The sequence below is a fragment of the Vigna angularis genome, chromosome 2 (genome assembly GCF_016808095.1).
Source record: "Vigna angularis cultivar LongXiaoDou No.4 chromosome 2, ASM1680809v1, whole genome shotgun sequence".
Lineage (NCBI taxonomy): Eukaryota > Viridiplantae > Streptophyta > Magnoliopsida > Fabales > Fabaceae > Vigna > Vigna angularis.
Window position 1 is genome coordinate 40,204,393 of NC_068971.1, and position 21,314 is coordinate 40,225,706.

Consider the following 21,314-nt stretch of genomic DNA (forward strand, 5'->3'; position numbering starts at 1 on the left):
ATTTTGGTCGAGGCCAACACGGTCAATTTTCACTAGAGCTGACAAGACCGGTTTCAACTCAGTCAGACATGGTTGGCTTCAATCGAGCGTGACTCGACCGAATTTTGGTTGGTCTTGATTCAACCAAATTCTGATCGGGGTGAAATTTTGGTTAAGGCTGAATTCTGTCAAATTATCTTTCAATAGTTCGACTAGTATAATGTTTGAAAAAAATATGTAGATCTCTATGTGTTTTTCATTTTATCAAACACTTAATTATACATTTGTTTTTCTTTGTCCAATTTCATTCAATAGTGTATTAAATTGTTTCTAAAATATTTGATTAATTTTCTCTCTTTTTAATATTTTTATTTATTATTTATTTTTATCACATAGAATACTGCTATGATATTTTTTGTAAAATTATTTTTGTTATTTAAATTATTATCATAAGTGTAATTTTATCACTACAATTGTATCAAAAAAAATTGTTTACTATATTATGATAATTTAACGTCATTGTCATAAATTTTGTTTATGACCATTTATCCAACACATATTGAAGTTCAAAAGAATAAATATCTATACTAAATCTTAATTGTTATTAATTTAATCATTATTCTTTATGTGATTTCATTCAAATGGTGCATTTTAATTTTTAGGCTTAATATCTCTTTTGATCCCTTAGAAAGAGGGAAAATGTTCAAAGTGGTCCTACCTTTTTAAAAAAGATGGAAACGGTCTCAAGTTGTGAAAAAACGGGTCAAGTTAATCATTTTTGCTTACGGCGTCAAAAATGTAACGGTGCAGGTGTCCCCTGGATAAAACATAATGAGTTGTCCAATTGTTGTCATTGCGTGGCACTATGAGGTTAAATGACGTGTAAAATTTAAATATATAAAAAAATTGACAGAGGGTTAAAAGAAAAGGGGTTGCTTGCTCTACGTTGAAGAAGATGCAAATGTTGATGGTGCGATGAAGACTGGCGATGAAAGTTTACTTCCAGGTTCAAAGAGTTTGATGCGCTAATGGCGAATCTTGGTTGGATGATTTTCGTGAGAGGGTTAGGCATTTTTTTATTCGCGATTAGGGTTCCTAATTTGGGGTTTCCTGTCCTGCGATTAGTGTTCATCTGGAATTTGGTTTTTGCAGGTTCTCGGTGGCTATGGATGAGGCTCGATTTGAGTTTCTTTAGGTCTCTATGGTTTCTTGTAGGTTTCGAAGGAGGAGATTGATGGAGGAGCTCGCGTTTTGGTTACCAAGGAGAATATTGTGATTGGGTTTTATGGTGAAGGAGATGCGCGATTTGCTCGTAGATTTGGGATTAGATGTTTCATTGTGGTTGAATCGCAAGAAAGGAGATGAAAATTGGCCATGGTGGCTGGCTGTGATTGCGCGTGGTTGTTGATGGAGTTCACGTGGTTGTTTCTGAGTTTTTTCGAAAGTCTGGCGAAGAAGATGATGGTGGTTTTTTGGTTTCGTTGCGGTGGCACATAGAGGAGGAAAATGTGATCTGGTTGTTAGGAAGAAGCTGGTAGCCTTAGCGGTGGTCTGAGGTGTTGACAGCGACAGTTTGTGGCTCTAATGTTTCTGGAGGTGGAAGATGAAGTGGCAAGAAACTTTTTTAAAAAAAAAAATTCAAAATTGACACATCATATTACCTCAGTGTGCCACATATGAGAAAAAGTGGACAACTTATTAAGTTTTGGCCAAGGAGGCAACTGTACCGTTAGATTTTTGACGCTATAAGCAAAAAGGATTATCTTAACCCGTTTTTTCACAACTTGGGATCGTTTCCAACTTTTTTAAAAAGGTAGGAACACTTTGAATATTTCCCTTCTTTCGAAGGACAAAAGAGGTATTAAGCCTAATTTTTATTATATAAAAAAGAAATTTCATTATAGTAGTAAAGAGACATTTAAAATATTTTTAAATTTGAATATCTATTTTCTTTTAGTGATTTTTAAAAATATTTTTAAATTTTATTAACTTTGTTTCAATAACATTTTCAAATTTAATAAATCTTTTAGTTTTTATGAAATTTATTTGGTAATTTAATTTGATATGTGTATAATTATAATATAATTTCTTTCTAAATATTTAATATTAAAAAATAACAATAGGTTTTTTTTATATTGAACTTTTAATAATATTATGTTTTCTTCTTCAAATTTTTTTATTATTTTATAAAAATTAATTAATTGATACTAATACCTTAAGTAAATACAGATATGAGCATATTTATAAATGTATATCCATTATTTAGTGAGACGTGACAAATTTCATATCAGTTAAGTTTGGATGCGAGGACGAGGATAAATTTCTTCTTTTTTTTTGTAGCGGAAGCATCTCGAAAGAGATATCACCACTAAGAGAAAGGGGATGATGTTTGACTACTACAAGGTATTGTATATTTGTTACTGGGATTTTTAACTTAATATGAAAATGTGTTCCTCAGAATTGTCAAAGAAAGCAAAGCCTTCAACACTGACAGCCATGGAGGTAGGAACGAAGGCATATCCAGCCAAATTTACAAATAGTCAGAACTACAGTCTATTGGAGAATTGTTCTTGCTGAGAATGCCAATGTTCAATCCGAGCATTGTGGGTCAAGTGGCTCGAAAAAAACAAGTAACTAAAAGATTCGTTAATATCAACAAGGGTATAAATTTAACAAAAAAAAACTATTTTTTCACATTTAACAATGATCGTGTTTGGAACATGATTACCTTCAAAACACCCTGAATAGATTTAGTGTGGAACAGCAAAATTTAAAACCAATAATGAATGTTATGGTTCCTTTTACAATAAATAACTTGGATTGGAATGTAAACTCAACAGTTGACAAAACTTCTATAGTATTGGACCAATTTGAGTCTAAAATATAACCTTAAGGAAAATTCTATTAAGTGAAAGATAGTCTAAAGCAAATTGAGCTTGCACGAAGCCAGGAGCCAGGTAAACTCTTCCTACCATCAGGAAAAAATCCTTTGTCAAAAAGATGGCTTCTAGTCTGAGAACCCAGGCGACAAAAGATACACTGCACTTGATCGATATAACCTAATTGTAGACAAACCACAGCAGTGTATTAACATTATTTAGAGGTTCTTAACATTGACAGTCGTAGAGCTCTTCCAAACCCTAATTTATAGACTTATGTATGAACTCATTTCGCTTGAACAAGTGCACCAACACCAGCACAAGAAGAAATGACACTGAACATCATGATCTGATCAGACACTATTCTCTGTCGTTGCATTTCATTGAACAAACTGAAGAGCCTATATGGCTGGTCATTTTCAGTGGAACCAGATATCATAATACTCCAACAAAACAAGTCATTTTCAACCACGGGATCACATATGAAACTACAATCTTTAACCATTCCAAGTTTTGCATACTCCGAAAGCGTCAAGTTGAGGCAACCAATTCTTTGGATGGAAGGTGATCATAGATTTCCTTGCCTAAACTTCATAGCACAGCACCACAATTTGCATACAAGTTGACAAGAGCAGTCTGAGAGTCAAAATGAAGCCCAGTGTCCTTAATGAACTGAACTCGTGAACTGCATTGCTGTAGCTTAAATTTTAGGCGTGCATAAGAAGGTTAAGCCTGATAGCATGTCGAAGGTTCATAGAGTTGTGACAGGAATATATAAATCATTATCTGCGGTCAAGCAATTATCGGACTGAACAGGAGACTCCACATTCACCGTCCACTTTATTCCAAAGACAAGGTTGAGTTTCGGGCTTTAATGGAATTTCATGGAGAGACATATTTGTCCCGACTGAAGATTATAAGTCGCAGTCACAGCCCGAATCTTCTAATTTTGATAACAAAAGTATGTCATCCAGTACTCTGTAGATCTCCTCGGATTGAGGGTGTGATTCATCTGCCACCAAAAACTCTTTGAATTCGCCATCTATCTCTATTAAACTATGACCAGGAATCTTCTTCACACCTTTGTCTCTCATCAAACTTCGCACCCTCCTCACATCACCCCATTTTCTCTCATTAGCCCAAATATTTGCCAAAAGCACATAGACACCACTATCTTCTGGATCCGAGCTTAGAAGATTAGAAGCAGACAAAGTGGCTAGCTCAACATTGTGGTGCTTTCTACAAGCACTTAAAAGGGCACCCCAAGAAGCCTCACAAGGCAGCATTGGCATGTTTTTTATTAACTTGTAAGCTTCTTCTAGGAAGCCAGTTCTACCTAGTAGATCAATCATGCAAGCATAATGTTCCTTTTTTGGTTTTATCCCATATTTTCTTTCCATAGTGTCAAAGTATTCCTTACCTTGAGAAACTAAGCCACCGTGACTGCAAGCTGTCAACAAACTCACAAATGTAATATCATCCGGTTTAAAGCCCAAACATCTCATCTCATCAAAAACTTCAATAGCTTGTTTTGCTCGACCATTGGCAGCATAGCCTGCAATGATAGAATTCCAAGAAACCAAGTTTCTCTCCGACATTGCACTGAAGACTTCCGCAGCCGCATCTATGCTTCCACATTTGGCATACATATCTATAATTGCATTTTCCAAAGTAACACTCACCGGTATTCTTATTTGGTCAACAAAATACCGATGTATCCAATGGCCCAAACTAAAGCAACTTAGTTGGCCACAAGCAGAGAGCACACTCACTAAGGTGTGCTCCCCCGGAACAAAACCTTCCCCAAGCATTTCATGAAACAATTTCAATGAATCCTTAGGTTTGTCATTCTGAGAATATCCTGCAATCATCGCACTCCAGCATACCACGTTTTTCTGAGGAGTTTGCTCAAAGAACCTCCTAGCAGACTCCAAGTCACCACATTTAGCATACCCATTGACCATGCTTGTCCAAGAGAAAACATCCCTACTTTCCATTCTGTCAAAAACCTCCCTAGCATCCACCAAACATCCACATTTCACATACATATCCAACAAAGCATTGTGTAAACTCAAACCCCACCTCACATTCTTCTTCTCCAAAATTTCATGAATCATTTTCCCCATACCAAGGTCACCCTTATGTGAGCAAGCTGAAAGCACCGCAATCAACGTCACCTCATTGGGCTCAACATCACCCTCCAACATCAAACCAAATAGCTCCATTGCCACATCAGAACAGTTGCACGCCGCATACCCATCAATCATCGTGGTCCAAGTAACAACATCCTTAACAGGCATTTCATCAAACACCCCGCGCGCGTGGTTCAACCAACCCCGAACAGCGTAAAAATGAACCAACCCATTCCGCACGAGCAACTCGGAATCAAACCCAGTTTTCCGAGCAAGGGAGTGCACGGACTCCCCCTGTGGAGCCATGGAAAAGTGTTCGCAGGCCTTGACCGTGAAGACGAAGGTTCTGGGGTCGAAGGGAACGCCGCGTCGAAACATATCGAGGAAGAAAGAGAAGGCCATGGCGGGAATTCGGGCCTTGTTATAGCCTCGGATGATGGTGTTCCACATGAAGGTGTTGGGCTCAAGAATACGACAGAAAAGACGGTGGGCGTAGCGGAGGTCACCGGCATTGGCGAGGGCGCAGAAAGCTAGGAGCCTGCTAAGGGGGAAGGTGTGGGTGATTAAGCCAGTAAGGGTCATGCGCGCTTGAATCTGCCTTAGTTGATACATGGAGGAACATGATTCCATCGCAACAAGAGTTGGGTGTGTGATTATGACGTTGGTTTTGGAGTTCCATTTGATTTCCTTTGGAAATTGCGAAGAATAGGAGAGCCATTTATATTGTTGAAGGTGACACAGTGATTGGAGTTTAGGAATTGAAGGCAGAGAAAAGGAAAGGAGAAGCAGTTTTTTCATAAGCTGCAAGGGACAATGTTAAGGAACTTGGTATATTCAGTGTGCTGTAAAACCTAATATATAAACACAGACATAAACTCCCCTTCACTTCTTATTTAAAAGAAAAATAGCACAAAATTTAAATATTAACTGGTCTATTTTAATAAAATTTTAATCAGAAATGAATTAAGCAACACATTCATTCTTTATTTGGTAAAACTATTAATTTAATTCAATTTCAATTCTGAATTGAAATAATTTCAGCAAAAGGAAAGAACATTAAGAAGAAACCATGCCAAAAAATTATAGTGAGAAAACAAATAATTATTTTTCACAAGCTGAAGGACTATACATCATCCCATCTGAATCCTAATATAAGCATATCAAAACTACATTGAAGTGATCAAAGACTCTAACATATGACATCAAGCCGTAAAATCTAAAACTCCTGACTAGCAGATCCAATTTCAGCTTTTCCCTTCCCAGCTTTCTTCGGCAGCAAATTCTGATGAATTTTGGGCAGAACCCCGCCGCTAGCTATGGTTACAGATCCCATGAGTTTGCTCAGTTCCTCGTCGTTCCTCACCGCAAGCTGAATGTGCCTCGGAATAATTCTCGTCTTCTTGTTGTCCCTCGCGGCATTTCCCGCAAGTTCCAAAACCTAAACCAAGAACAATTATGAAAAAATTGGGCGACGAAAATTTGTTTAAAAGGATTTACTATTGTAAAACGAATAATTGAACGCACCTCAGCAGCAAGGTATTCAAGAACCGCAGTGAGGTAAACCGGAGAACCGGATCCAACGCGCTGTGCATAGCGACCAGCTTTGAGGTAACGAGCCACACGGCCAACAGGAAATTGTAGACCAGCTTTGGAGGAACGAGAAACAGATTTTGTGGTCTTGGGCTTGCCCCTTCCACCCTTCTTTGCTGCTGCTGATACCTCTGTGGAACTCATCGTGGTTGATTTTGATATTGAAATCGAAATTTGTGAATTCGCTAAGCAAGGGACTGAGATGGTGTTTTTGAAGGTGAGAAGAATGACAATGGTTTTTCGTTTATACAGAGCTTGAGCATTGATTGCTATTGGCTGAAGGAGGTTGTCGCGGATCGCCAGCGTGGCAGCTACTCCCAAATTTGAGTTCTAAATTTGAGCGCGAGAGGGAAAGTGAATGTTAATCGATATTTGACTTTGGAGGACTGGATTTTGTTTTCTAGTTTGGTCCACTGTCTTTTTGGAAATTTTTTTTTTATTTTAGAAAAAGTAATATTAAATATGATAAATTTGAGAATTTTTTTAAATTTATTTATACATGTTTTGGTATGTACTTAATTAACCTGAACGTTTCCGTAGAACATTCACACAAATTTTGTAAATAAAAAAAGCTATAAAGGGATAATTTTCATATGAATCTCGCAAACATTTAATTGTAAATTCATATAAATCTTGTAAGTTTTATATATTACAAATGGTCATATCTAATTAGGTGATTTTCGATAACTAAATATTTAAATTTTGTGTTAGCTTTTTTCAATATCTTTTAATATAGTCATTTTGTTTAATATACCCGTATTTAAGATGATTAAAATTACAAATTCTAACATGTAAAACCCCATTATAAGTAAAAATTTTGGCAATCAAAACAATTGTTAGATTTATACACGTGAAAAATAGTTAAAACAAATATATTTTAAAAGCTTAAAAATTTGTTAGAAAAAAATATCAACGTTTGAAACTTTCACAAAATATATTTATAATTACAATATTATTTAATATTTTTTAACATTCAAAATTATAATAAAATTTACTTTTATTTTATGATCAACTATTGTATTTTAACAATTAAAAATAGTTATAAAATGAATCATATTTTATTATCCTTTAAAATTTATTAAAGGATTAAAAATATATCAAAAATTGTTTAAGCAGTACTTTTAAACTTTTTGTTGTTAAACTTTTCAAAATTCAAATAATATTTATTAATTAATTTTCAATAAAGTGTATCATTGCATGAAAACAAAGAGGTTGGATTCCCAATAAAATTGATAAAAATGAAAATACTAATAAGCTTATACAACTAATCTAAAAGACTTGTGCCTAATTAAGGTAGTTGGAGCTTAGGAAACGAAAATGGATGAATGGGCGAGGTAGAAAAGATGCAAGAATTTATAAAGTAATGATTGGAATACAAACCTTGAGACAAAGTAGGTTCATGTGATGAAAGAAAGAGATATACATAAAAGTAATGGTCATAGATTGATGTATTGGTTTGTGGGTAGTAATTGTGAGGAATGAATGAAAAGATTTGGATTACCTCAGGTTTTCCATCAATCTGTGTTTGTTTTGGTACATATCTTGTATCTGCATAAGGGCTACAAGAAAATTTTTGTGACCGTTTCAAATGGATGAGTGTTGATTTGTGAGTAAGAAAATGAGAGAGAAAGAGGATGAAGCTATGGCGAGAAAGACTCCTCATCAAACCTTAAATTATCTACTTGTTTCTCTTTTAACAAAATTTTCACATTGTTTTTATGTTACTTTTTCACATTATTTCACCAAATGGATAATCCATTCCCCACCCTTCTTACTCAACAAGAATTTATTATTCTCCCTCCATAGTTATCAAGAATTGATTCTACTAATTCATGTTTCTAATTTTTGTTTTGACTTGTATTGTAGGTTATGTCTTCATTTGTGCAACTCATGTCGTTGTGCTCTTGGTGTTGTACAGTGGTGACTGTGGTGGTGTTGCATTGTGTGGTCCTTGTGATGGTGCAATCCTTGTGATGATATCTTTTTATGTTGCAATTTTTGCACTTAAGAAGAGGAAGCTCTTAAAGCAACCAATAATAAATAATAATAATTTCATTTTATTTTATTACAATTTTTTCAGTTAAGACTTTTTTATTTTAAATAATAATTCATATTTCATTTTAACATAATTTACACTAACAACATTTTATGAAAATAATTTTTAAACAAAAGGATAAAGTTGTAGTTATGATTTTATCGATTAAAATATTTCTTATAATTTATCAAACTAATGAGATCACTTTCTAACTTTCACATACTTTTTTCTTATTTTCCTTTATTTTTTACCATCTTTTTCTTAATCTAAACAACCTCATTTTTCTCTCTTTTTTTCCCTTAAATCCACTCATTTCCATTTTCTTAAATTCATCTTCAAATCCAAATACAAAGAGAAATGAAAATGTTTTGAAGGTTATTATTTTTAATTACTAAGGAAGATTGATAAGCTTCCATGGTGTTTTGGAGTATGACATGGTGAGTGTCCTTAAGTTCTCAATCAAATATGAGATAGATCTATAGAGCTACTAACTTTCATAGGATAAAATATAGGGTTTCTTTCATGTGTTTGTTAGGTTTGGGAGTCATTATGGTAGTCAATATAAACATCAAATTCATACAAAGGTAAAAAAAGAAGCTAAAAGGACATCTAAAATTGAGTAAAATTCTTTATTTTTCACCTATTACTTCCAAGTTCAATAAACTTTTTTTTTCCTTATTGAGTGATTAAATAACTGAATATAAAATATAATTTTATGTTTTAGATGAAGTTAGACACAAAGTAACTAGTCTAATTAAACAAACACAAGTTGTGTGGTTGAACAAATGAAAACGGTATTTGTACTATCCTTTATCGGGGGAGATGCAAAGTGTTGCATATATCATGTGATAAAATTTTCTCGAACATAATGAATATACTTTGTTTACAAATGTAAGCTTAAAGCATTTCAAAATACATATCAAACTTTAATAATTGTTTATTTTATGATTGTAGGGTTTATACAATTCTTTGTTCTTTCAAGAACTATTGAAAATTGTTTTGTGCAAATAACTTTTATAAAAAAAAGACGAATTTCGGTACTATTGAGTCACCCATGTGTGTTAGGTCTACTTGTGCTAAAAACAAAACATGAAGAAAAGACAATCTTGGCTTGTGAATTTTTGCCATGCTCTAGAGATCGTCAAATAAGTTACACATATTCAATGTTAACTCAATAACATTTACTACATCTAAAAACATTAGAACATGCTCTCAGATGTAAGAATAAAAAGTAACAGAAGAGAATCCTTACACTACAAAGGATATGCAACAACTCTAAAAGTAGTATGTATTATTGATAATGCTAATTCTTATCATTATCTAAGCATCAATTTAGTAGCAAAATCAACTCTTTTCTAGTTTGTAACTTGCTTAATCCTATCTTTTATCTTAGTTTTATGAATAATTGTGTTTTGGGCTACATTGATATAAATTCATCACTAATCCCCTTATTTTGTAGCTAAAAATGTGTTTGGAAGAATCTCCAACAATGTAGATAGCTGAACCAACCACAAGAAGCAAGCAGATCTGCAGAAAAAGAGAAAAAGATGCAGTGCAGAAAATCAGGCTCAAGGCCCTTAGTTAAGGGGGGTTGAGCGCCACCTGCACAAACTGCCAGAACTTAATCTCTGGTGTGCTCGCGCTGAGTGCCCCTTACTAGAGGGCGCTGAGCGCCATTTTGCTGTCAGAATTTCTCCTTGGGCGCCCCTCCAGGGGCACTAAGCCCCATTTGCTTCGGAAATCTCGCGCCCGGAGGCCCTTCCAGGGGCGTTGAGCGCGACCTTCGCTAATGTGTCAATTTGAGTCTATTTAAACTTAAAACGCGAAGGGGTTTGGGTCTTTGGTGGTTTGGAGGAGCGACTTCACTGTTTGGAGCTCTTGGAGGCTGCGTGGAGCATGTGGGAACATCTCCTTCTCCCTCCTTGGGTCTCCTTCTTCTTCCATCTTCCATTGTTGTAAGCTTGGAGGCTCTCCATGGAAATGGAGAGTCAAAGCCATCTTGTTGGGGTTAGTTAGCCTTTGAATCTTGTGTAATTGTTGAATGATTTGAATATATATATATATATATATATATATATATATATATATATATATATGTATATATGTATGCCTTTTCCATCAATTTCTAGTATTATTATTTCCAATCTTAAAGCTTGCATGTAATGGGGACGTTCATGACTTGATTTTGGGGTTTTATGGGTTATGGGGACGTAAGATGGAACCTAGAACTGAAACAAGAGTCCTTGTGGTTCATTGATTCTAGGGATGAAAGATGATTCACATGTTGTCTTAGATCCTAGTTCTTAATGCGGGTTTTGCGTGTTAATTACTCAAGGGATTGATAGTTAATAGGTAAAAGCTAGGCTCTTTCATCTAAGGGATTAGGGCTAGAGTAATTTTGTGGATTGACTTTAGTATTTTGATGGAAAGGAGATGAAATTGTGTATGCACAAGAGTAAATTGGTGAAACCTAACCTTAATAATGTCATTTCATATCATTTCTAGTATATTTCGTTCTTAAGTGTCTTCAAACACCAAAGTCCAAACTTGTATAGTTGAAATTTTATCTTTGCACTTGTTTTTCAATTATTGTGATGATCTTGAGTCTATATAAGTTGTTAATAGTGCAATTAACTAGTATTACACGAATCTTTTGGGAAACGATACTTGGTCTTATAATTTTATATTAGGCTTAAATGCTTACTTCATCCCCATGTTAAGAGGTGAATTTATGTTTAGTACCCGGTTTTTAAAATGTAGACATTGAGTCCTAAAGTTGTTAAAATTATATGAATGAAGTCCTCTCCATTAAATTGACAACAATGAAGTTAACTTCGTCTGACGTGGAACACTTTTTTCCTCTCTCTCCTTTGCTTTTCCGGTAACACCCAACTTTTTCTCTCTTCTCTCTATTCTCTCTCCTCTCTCTCTTCTCTCTCTTCTCTCTCTTCTGCCATCATATAGGGTGTGTTCTTTTGGTGGGATTTGGGGGAGATGATTTGAATGGATTTGTGTGGATTTGAGGGTAATTTTGTAGGTTGTTTTTTTTAGTGGATTTGTGAGTAATTGAGAATGGATTTGGAAGTAAAGTTTATGAAAATTAGTGTAGGATTTGATTGATGTGATAGATTTTAAAAATTAGTTTAATTGGTAGAAAATGAAGATGACCAAATTGCCCCTACTTCTAAAAGTATTATAAAATGTTATTTTGTAATGTTATATTTATTTGTAAAAATGTTTATGAAGAGGAAAAAATTAGAAATAATTGTTAAAATGAGTTATTAAAAATTATAAAAGTTATAATGTAGTAAAATGATTGTATTTTAAAATGTAATTATAAATTGTAATATAATTTAGTACGAAGTGATATGAATTTATAAGTCATTGAAATGAGAATGATTAACATTAATCAAACAACCACAATTAATATATAATGTAATTTTTGAAAGTCACATACAAAGAAACTTATATATATTAAAGTCATGTAATAGATTATCCGAAATATAATGAACTTAATCATCTAAATGGTGAAGAATCGAGTTCACATTTTGATTGAGGTGAGCAAATTGGCGGTTCATGTCTAGGGAAAGGTTTGCCAAGTTATCTTCAATACGTTGAACCCGCACCTGCATTTGTTCCATACCCTGCATTCTGTGTCTCAAGTCTTGTACTCCTTCCCACATTTGAGTGATCATGTTTGCATTAGTTAGAGGTGGAGGAGGCTGCACACTATGGTGATGAGGGTCTGCTTGGTCTTCTTCTTCTTCATCATCTAGATCGTGTTGCCAAACACCGTTGACATTAATAATTTTCATCCTCTTCAAAGAATTGATAGAAAAGTGATGTCGGGACCCTATATAAGTGCTGGCATCGGCATCGACGTGAACTCCACAATATAGCATGATCTGTGTGATAAGGACACCGTATGGGAGGGGTGTGTCACTGGCCTTGCATTTAAGCATATGTTGCATGATGTGATGAGGCCAATTGATTGCTATATTATTTTTAAGCACCCATATCATAAAAATATCTTCATGCAATAACCTAGCAAAATTCTCTGGTCGTGGAGTCAACATATGCACAATAATATAATGCATAAGCCTATCATTGATATTCAAACAACCAACCATTAAAACACCTTGACCACCCTGCAAATCTGGTATGATCATAGTAGCTAATGCCATGTCGCGGTCATATGGAAAGTCCTGTGGGAGATTTGAATAACACAATTTCTGACTGTCGTACTTCAAGTTGGCTACATTCAACCAATCAGTAGGTTTGAATCTAATTTTTCTCTTGTTTACCTCACTCAGCATATATCCATTTGATGATATCTTCAGATTTGAATAAAATACCTTGATTAAATCGACATAGTAGGGTCCCTGTAATGTAAGAAATTGGGTCAACCCTTGAAATAGAAGATGCTGCTGGAAAAATAACCCTGAACCGGTAAATGAATCAAAATTCATTATCTTGGGAGGAACTATAGTCCTTGTTAAGAAATCAGCTGCATAGTTTTCCATTTGATGACTGTGTGTGAAAAAACGACGCTGATCTAATTGGTCCTCTACAGATGGTCTTATAAGGGGTGCATCTTCTGCCTCAGTGACAGTTTCTTTTCCCTTACGGGTTTTTCTTGCCCTTTTTGTTGATGATGAGGCCATCTGATAATTTATTCAAAAAATCATTTCAATTATATAAAAACAAAGTACATCATAAGATATTACTTATATTTCATAACAACATTGCATAACAACACATAAGAACAAATGTCATACATCGTAAGCATTAACAGAACTACAAAATGACATCGAAAGCACAAATATAATAATTCATAACTAAATTACTTAAACAAATTTTCATTTAATACTAATAGAAGCAAGTCTGATATGAAGATTCCTAACAGTCACCGCCCGATATCATTTTGAATAATTTATTCCACCGCTTATGTGGTGGCAGTCCCATCAACCTCTTTGTACATGTGGGGTTTCCACATAAGAAATCATAACATTGCTCCAGCAAATTCTCATCAGCAATGTTTATAGAAGTCAACATTTCATAAATATCCGCCTCTGTATATGTGTAATTCGGGTTGCGCCGGAGTATTTGATTTCTCTCTTCCATTGCTGACACTTGACGCACGGCTGCATCAGAGATGACACCAAAATGAACATTTGATGAGCTTAAGACATTTGCAAACCCATCCAGACTAGTCGTCAACTTATCAAATTGAGAATCAATAAAATCGACCATGGGTGCCTTCCTTTTCGAACCTCGTGACGATGAAGTCCCACCAGATGGGACGGAAGGCACAGATTGAGTCTGTCCTGGACTATATTCATCTACAGATGGAGGAGGTGATGGTGGAGTTGGGTCTCTATACCCTGTCCACTGAGGCTGTTCTGGAATGTACTCAATATTTTGATTCAAATCAACACTGACATGAGGACCAACCCGCTGTCTTCGAGCTTGACGAGCAGTCTGAACACCACTCCCAGTCGCTCGATCAGCTGCCCATAACTCGACCATTAAATCGTAGTGTTTTATACTATTAACTCTCCACTTTGCCGCAGTTGGCCGCGACTGCACCAACAAACAAAATAAACACATTACTTCAGTTTATGTATAATAAGGATCCACAAAAAGTAAGTATTTTTATAAATACCTGAATAAGGTCAAGCCAGACTTCGTCCTCAGCATGAAATGTCATACTTACCGGATTCCACGCAAATCCACTCAATCCAGAAAACAAGTCATGTACCTCACGCCACTTATCTTTCAAGACTTTCTGACGATTTTTAACATTATTTTTTGTAACTACGACATACCCAGCGCTATGAAGATGATCAACTATGTTACTATATGCTTGGGTTGTCCAGCTTCCGTCAACCCTATTACCGATTCGTGATTCCTCAATCATACAGTGTAGTAGACGTGCGTCCATGTCCTCTGTCCACTTCATGAACTCTCTAGTAGGACCAGAGGACTGAATGGCGGCTGCCTTACCTCTATTCATTTTATACCTAATGAGTCAACAAATATGAAATAAGTTAAAATTAAACATCCTTAATATAATGTTGTTGTCATACACATAACAAGCAATATGAAAGTACAGTACAATAAAATACAACAACTACGATGCTTGGTAATCTCGCCACATGTGATCGGCTATAGAATCCCTAATACTACTACCAATCCTATGGTCCTCTTCTCTAACTTGAGATGATGAAACATCATGTTGTTCCCTTTCATTCAACTCGTTATCAACTTCATTGAGTAATGAGTCATCATGATCCACGCCTCGAAGGAAGTTGTGTAATATACAACACGCTAGTATTATATTCGTCATCGTCTCCAATCCATAGTGTGGTTCAGTGCCACTTCCAATGATAGGGAATCTTTTTTTCAACACACCGAAAGTTCTTTCAATTACATTTCTCAACGCTGAATGCCGATGATTAAACAACTCCCGTGCTTTTTGTGGTCCTCTGCGTGTATATTCTTTAAGGTGATATCTTACGCCTCTATATGGAGTCAAAATTGTGCCTTTCAACATGAATCATGCATCACCGAGGTAGTATTTTCCTACAATTTTGCACATACAAAGGTAATTAGTCACTACTAAATAACTTCATGCACATGGATTGTTTAGACACTGACCTTGGGGGATAACCAACGGATCATCTCGATCAAGAGCATTTTTTAAAATTCTGGAATCTGATGCAGTGCCTTCCCATCCAGCAAGAACGTATGTGAATTTCATGTCAAAATCACAAGCCGCAAACACATTTTGTGTTGGCCAATCTTTTCTTCCTCGAAATCTCGGAGCTTCAGACGTTGGAACCCTTACCCTAACATGAGTACCGTCAATGGCCCCTAAACAATCCTAAACATAAAAATATGAACTCATCATATGACTCATAATTTGTTATCATCCTTTCTTAAAATAACATTAACAGATGTAATCAAATAACTACCTTAAAGTACGGATAAAATCGATTGTTGTTCAATACATGTGGTTGAACCTCATTTCCTGATGGTTGAATTAGAAATTCTGATTCTAAAGTTAAGATAGCCTCCAACACATTGTGAAAGTGTTTGCTAACCGTTGAACCTGATCGATGAAAGAAAAAGGCCACACTACGATTCTTAACATTATGACCAATTATATGAAGAAATTCAGCAACTTGTTCCTCCACTGTCGACCATATGGCGTCCTTAACTAACCCAGTCGATCTGACTCTCTCACAAAGATTAATAAATGCTTCTGGACCCATCCGAATAATATCGCGGCACCGATTAGTATGCACAAGATATGACATTAACTGCTCCCTACGACGGTCTCTATCAGGTAGGTAATTGCTTACACTACTGGAATCACTGGAGTACATATTCAATATACTCAATGCGTGTCCAACAATGCATAACATTGTTATTGCCGCCAATGACGTGGTTATTTGTAAGTGTTGACGTATCATTGCGATAATGTTGAAGTCTACACCAACCACATCATCATCTATATCTTCGCGGTCCAAATATGATAAATCTATATATTCTTCCATCTATATTTACTTAAACAATTACACATACATTAATCCAAATCATGCATTACAATATTCATTAAACATAAATCATATATACATTAATACATTCAAATAATCATTATAAATAAATTTTTATAAAAGTGAACTTGACAAACAATTTTTTTACTAAATACATATACATATTCCAAATCATATCCAGGTTTCAAAACTTAACACATTCATATATTAAATAACACTGAAAATATCAATGTTCATGTAATATATTTTATTAATATATTCAAAGTTGTACATGTACACATAACGACTACTTATATCATTTTCATATATATATTACATCCAAAATCATGTAAAACGCTTACCTCTTGAAGACCTTTAAATTCCTTTATGCACACTTCAATATGGTTTCAGCAAGAGATTTCCATAAATGAGAGGCACAGGGAATTTTCTTCAAATCACACAACCAATCTGACCTTAGATGGTAACTTCCATTCAAACCTACAAATATAATCATATTCGTATATTAGTTAACACCCCCACATTTCAATGCTTGGAAATCACTGAAGTGGCCTTTCAATGTTACATTAAGCTTACCCAATATCCACAAACTTGACAAACTTGACGCGTCCACCACGATCACACAACGTCCAACCACAGTGAACACCTGCATCAAAAACACATAGTTAGAGTTCATCGTCTTTCACCCACCATGCACTTACGTCTGTCTCCCACTTCGCGCAACAACCAAATGCAAACTCAACAATCTTCCATGCATTGCAGCAGCTCCGGTGCCCTCCAGTCACCAACATACACCACTTTATCATCTTTCATTGCATCCACAAAGGGTTGAGGTCCTCATTATGTAAGTTTTTGGTCTGTGGGAACCATGGCCGCCCCCTCACTTATTACTGGAGTAGGTCTCCATACCGTAGTTGAACTGCCTAACCCTTTATGATATGCCCCCTCAACCCCGGAGTGTGCTTGAGAACATCCCCATACCGTTCGGGCTCATAACCCATCGACAACCACGGCTCTCCAGCCAGCTCTGAGGTTTGAACGTCCACCAGTAACGAAAACACCCATTTCCGGGAAGCACTGTAATCGGTTACAACCCTCGTAACCGGTTACAGCAATGCACACATTCTTTCACACCTCTGTAACCGCAAAGCCGAAGCTGTAACCGGTTACGCGTGCTATATCCACTGTTCATCATCTTCTCAAACACGCCCATCCCCTTGTCTTCATCTTCAACAATCACCTGCTGCATTCCACCAACACGCACAACCTCCTTCTTCCTCCTCCTCTACAACCCTGCAAATCAAAACCAACAATATGTGGTTGGATACCCGAGTTTTGGTATGTTACTAACCTAAGCACTTTCTCTTCTTCGTCTCAGCAAAAGCTTGTTCTCTTCCTGGAGTGAGCTTACAGAGCGGAGCACTGTCTCTTCGCACAAACCTTACAACACTAGCAACCAATTTTAAAAGCTTCTTACCACTCAATAAATAACATCACCTACCCACAACCAACCACATATGAAATCCCATTCTGGTCAATGCATCTGTACTGAATTTTCACTGTGTGTGGATGCAGGAATCTTTCCTGTTCAATGCCTGTATGAAGCACCGTATCATCAGTAGCTCAGGAATTTTTCAGTGGCCACGCCCCCACGCCAACCGAAGCTTTCTCGTGTATGCACAGTATTAAAGCAAAGTATTAACTGTAGAGTCTACATTTTTTTAATGTACCCCTTCACCATGTAATCGGTTTCTCTGTTGCACTGTGCTATGGAATCGGTTTATTTCTGCATGGGATTCACTTCAATGGAATTTAGTAAAAAGGCTGAGGGCACACACGACATTTCATCCCAAATCAGCTCAAATCTTCGCACATCCGCGGGTGACAAAAAACGTATGAATCCCGCAAATCCGTCTTTGCATTTCCTCACTCTCTCCCTCAAACGAACACCACACTGCGACAAATGCTCGTCCTTTAATTCGCATGAACAGTAAATTTTGTTCATGCGAACACAGCCATAATAATTATGATTGCTTTGCATGATTGAATGATTTTGTGCGATAGATGAGAGATCAAGACTGGGGGAGCAGAAGCTCCATTAATGAGTGCAAATGACATAGTATAATAAACTGTGTTCACCCCTATTTTGAAAGCACATAGTTATAATTTATTGTGATATACATATTTGTATAAAAAGATTTTAAAGAATATATTTGGAGATAATTCATTTTTTCTACTCTTGAATATAAGTAAACAAATACATGTATCTTAGTCTGAAATATAATTTTTTTAATTGATTTCATTCTCAAGATACTGTTCAATTATAATTATATTTTTAATGATTTTTCTATTCTTGATATTAAGTTACAAGGAATGACATCAAAATAAATTTTATTTATTTTTATGTTAAAAATCATTTTATGAATAAAAGTAATATAACTAAATGATTTTAAACAATATTTTTAATTAGCACTAGTTAGTTTATATTTAAGATAAAAAAGAGAGTATAAGTTATTAATAAACTATTTTCTGATTTATTTCAATAACTTTTTGGATAACTTCATAAAATAACACTATTATTTCTATATTTAAAAGGATTCCTCAAACCTTGAAAATAACCCTTTTTGGATACTCTTCAATTAAAATATTTCCCGTAATAAAAGAGGCTCCGAAAAAAAAAATTCCTGAATTATTTATTGTGAATGATAGGGTGCTGGAAGAATTTTATTAGGGTGCAAGAAGCAATTGCCTTATGCATATTTAGAGAAAACTGCTAGACTTGGTTTGACACCATGATTTGTTGAAGAAAATGAGTGAAAGAGAAAGTATACCAATTTCACTAATTTATTTCATGATAATTGAAGATTGAATTTTTAAAATCAGTGCAGGATCCACATAAAATTACAATATAAGTTCTTCCAATTTCATTTTTTTATTTTCATCTTATTTCTCTCAAAACCAAACACTTTCATATTTCTTCAATATCTGCTAAACACAAATTTAATCTTGAGAATTATCTGTGTATCATTATTTAATTTTAAAATTTAGTGAGGAAGATAATCTTTGGCGCACTTGAGAAACATCACAGACATGTGAGCTGTGTTGTCAGATTGCAATGGTCACATAAATTAGAAAAGCAAATTAATTGCCTTGGTGGCACAAGAATTCTGCTTTTTGTGTAACTTTACATTTAATTTAATACAAGCACCCCAACCAACTTTACATTTAATCATGTCTCCAAAAACCCGCCATCACACCCACTACAGTTGCAACAGCAACCTCAACAGAGGCCGATTCGTCACACTTCTCATCCAGCTCGCCAAATTGAGTATGAGATGGGTGGTGAAGAGAGTCCATTCACTGCTGACAGTCGTCTTGCTCGTGCTACCATGAACATATATGGGCCAAATTTTGCATTGCTTATGCAGACGCCGAACTTTGCTTTGATGACACCTACCTCAATAAGTGGTGCAGGTTCCAATGGTGGTCACAGTGAGACAAAACAAGCCCAGCAACACCCTGCTCCAAAGGCTGGAGGTGAAACAGCTCCTGCGTTTGCCATGTCATTTGCAGCCATTAATGGAGCTTATGCTCCTCCGGTCTTTACCTCTCATTTATCGCACAAAATCATTCATGCAAAATAATCATAATTATTATATGATGGCAGAAGAGAGAAGAGAGAAGAGAGAAGAGAGAAGAGAGAAAATGCTGGGTGTTACAGGAAGAGAGAGAGGAAAAATGTGTTACACATCAAATAAAGTTAACGTCCTTGTTGTTAATTTAATAGGAAGAGTACTTTATTCATTTTATTTGACTCAATATCTACATTTTTTAAATTGGATACTAAACAAAAATTCACCCCTTAATATAAGGACGAAGTAAACATTTAAATTTTTATATTACTTAAACAATTTAGTACACTTATCAATGAATTAACAATTATCTGACAAACTAATATAAAAATTAGTGTAAACTTTTTTCTTTATCTTTTTTTAAGTGCAAGTGCATATTATTGTAAAGCACTAAAAAGGATAAATTTTCAAACTAAACTTTCGAAGAGAAATTAAAAATTGTTTGTCAAATAAAAATATCATTTGAGAAAATTTCGACAAATTTAACAAAATTTTTTATTAAACTCTATCTTGTGTTTAGTTTTTTATTTCCTGTTTTCATTTCATCATAAGTCTTTTAAAAAGATTCGATTCAAATTTTCAAACATTGTGAGACACTTGTCAATTATTCTAATGGAAAATATTCTTAACAAAGAGAGGCAACATATAAACGTAGTTCATGAATTAGGTTGTTTTGTTCGCCTTCTTAATGAACATTTAAAATTTGTAGATGATGAGTAGATCATTGTAAAAAACCCATAAAGATAAAATAATATCTTATAATATATTCTGTATTACAAAAATTATTTAAACTTATATACTAATTAATGCATAATAAAAAATTAAGGCATCACATTTATCTTATCTACAACTTGATTTGATTGCTCTTCGACTTTCTTAATTTTGGTAATTTAGGTAACTTTTTAAAGCTACAAAGGTTAGTTTTGTTGTTAGACGTGGGTTGACAAAATTGTATGCATGTTAAATTTTAATTAACTATGTTGATAAGCCAAAAGTTTCATAGTAAAGATTGATAACATTAAAAAAATCAATCAATATTCATCAATTCAAAAAACACACTTTATAATACAAAACAGACTTATACAGAGTATATAATTGAATAACCATGTACAATATTTTATATTAGATGGAATAATCTATTTTTCAACTGTGTTTAATCTTGTATTATTCAATTACATCCTTTCAATAAGAAAATTTGTGAAATTTTGCTTAACAAAAGAAGAGTTACAGCAATGCTCCTTAATAATTAAAGCATGAACTAGCATCATCAAATTGTAAATATTTTATCTTCTCACTGTTGCAAATCGTTTAAATTCCCCGATCACTAGCAAAAAATGTTAATTTATATTTTGAAGCATGACAAAGGTATTACATGCACCAACATTCAATCATGGATAGTTAATAGTTACATGTGATAAAGTTGTTGTATTTTACATAAACTGTCTTTAAAATCATTTAAAATAGTTTTCGATTGATTATTATGTCCCCCGAAAAACAAATTATACAGA

The 21,314-nt window shown here is 34.8% G+C and overlaps 2 protein-coding genes across 2 annotated transcripts; both read right to left on the minus strand.

Annotated features, from left to right (window-relative positions):
- Positions 1-3,034: 3,034 nt before the first annotated feature.
- Positions 3,035-5,842, minus strand: LOC108327027 (pentatricopeptide repeat-containing protein At2g22410, mitochondrial). Its single transcript, XM_017560691.2, has one exon. It carries the CDS (start codon positions 5,786-5,788, stop codon positions 3,773-3,775), a length of 2,016 nt encoding a protein of 671 aa, XP_017416180.1. The 5' UTR covers positions 5,789-5,842; the 3' UTR covers positions 3,035-3,772.
- Positions 5,843-6,070: 228 nt separating this feature from the next.
- Positions 6,071-6,813, minus strand: LOC108327987 (histone H2AX). The gene is made up of 2 exons (XM_017561746.2): positions 6,515-6,813; positions 6,071-6,428 (listed from the first exon to the last, which is right to left on the minus strand). Exons 1-2 carry the CDS (start codon positions 6,722-6,724, stop codon positions 6,207-6,209), a joined length of 432 nt encoding a protein of 143 aa, XP_017417235.1. The 5' UTR covers positions 6,725-6,813; the 3' UTR covers positions 6,071-6,206.
- Positions 6,814-21,314: the final 14,501 nt, after the last annotated feature.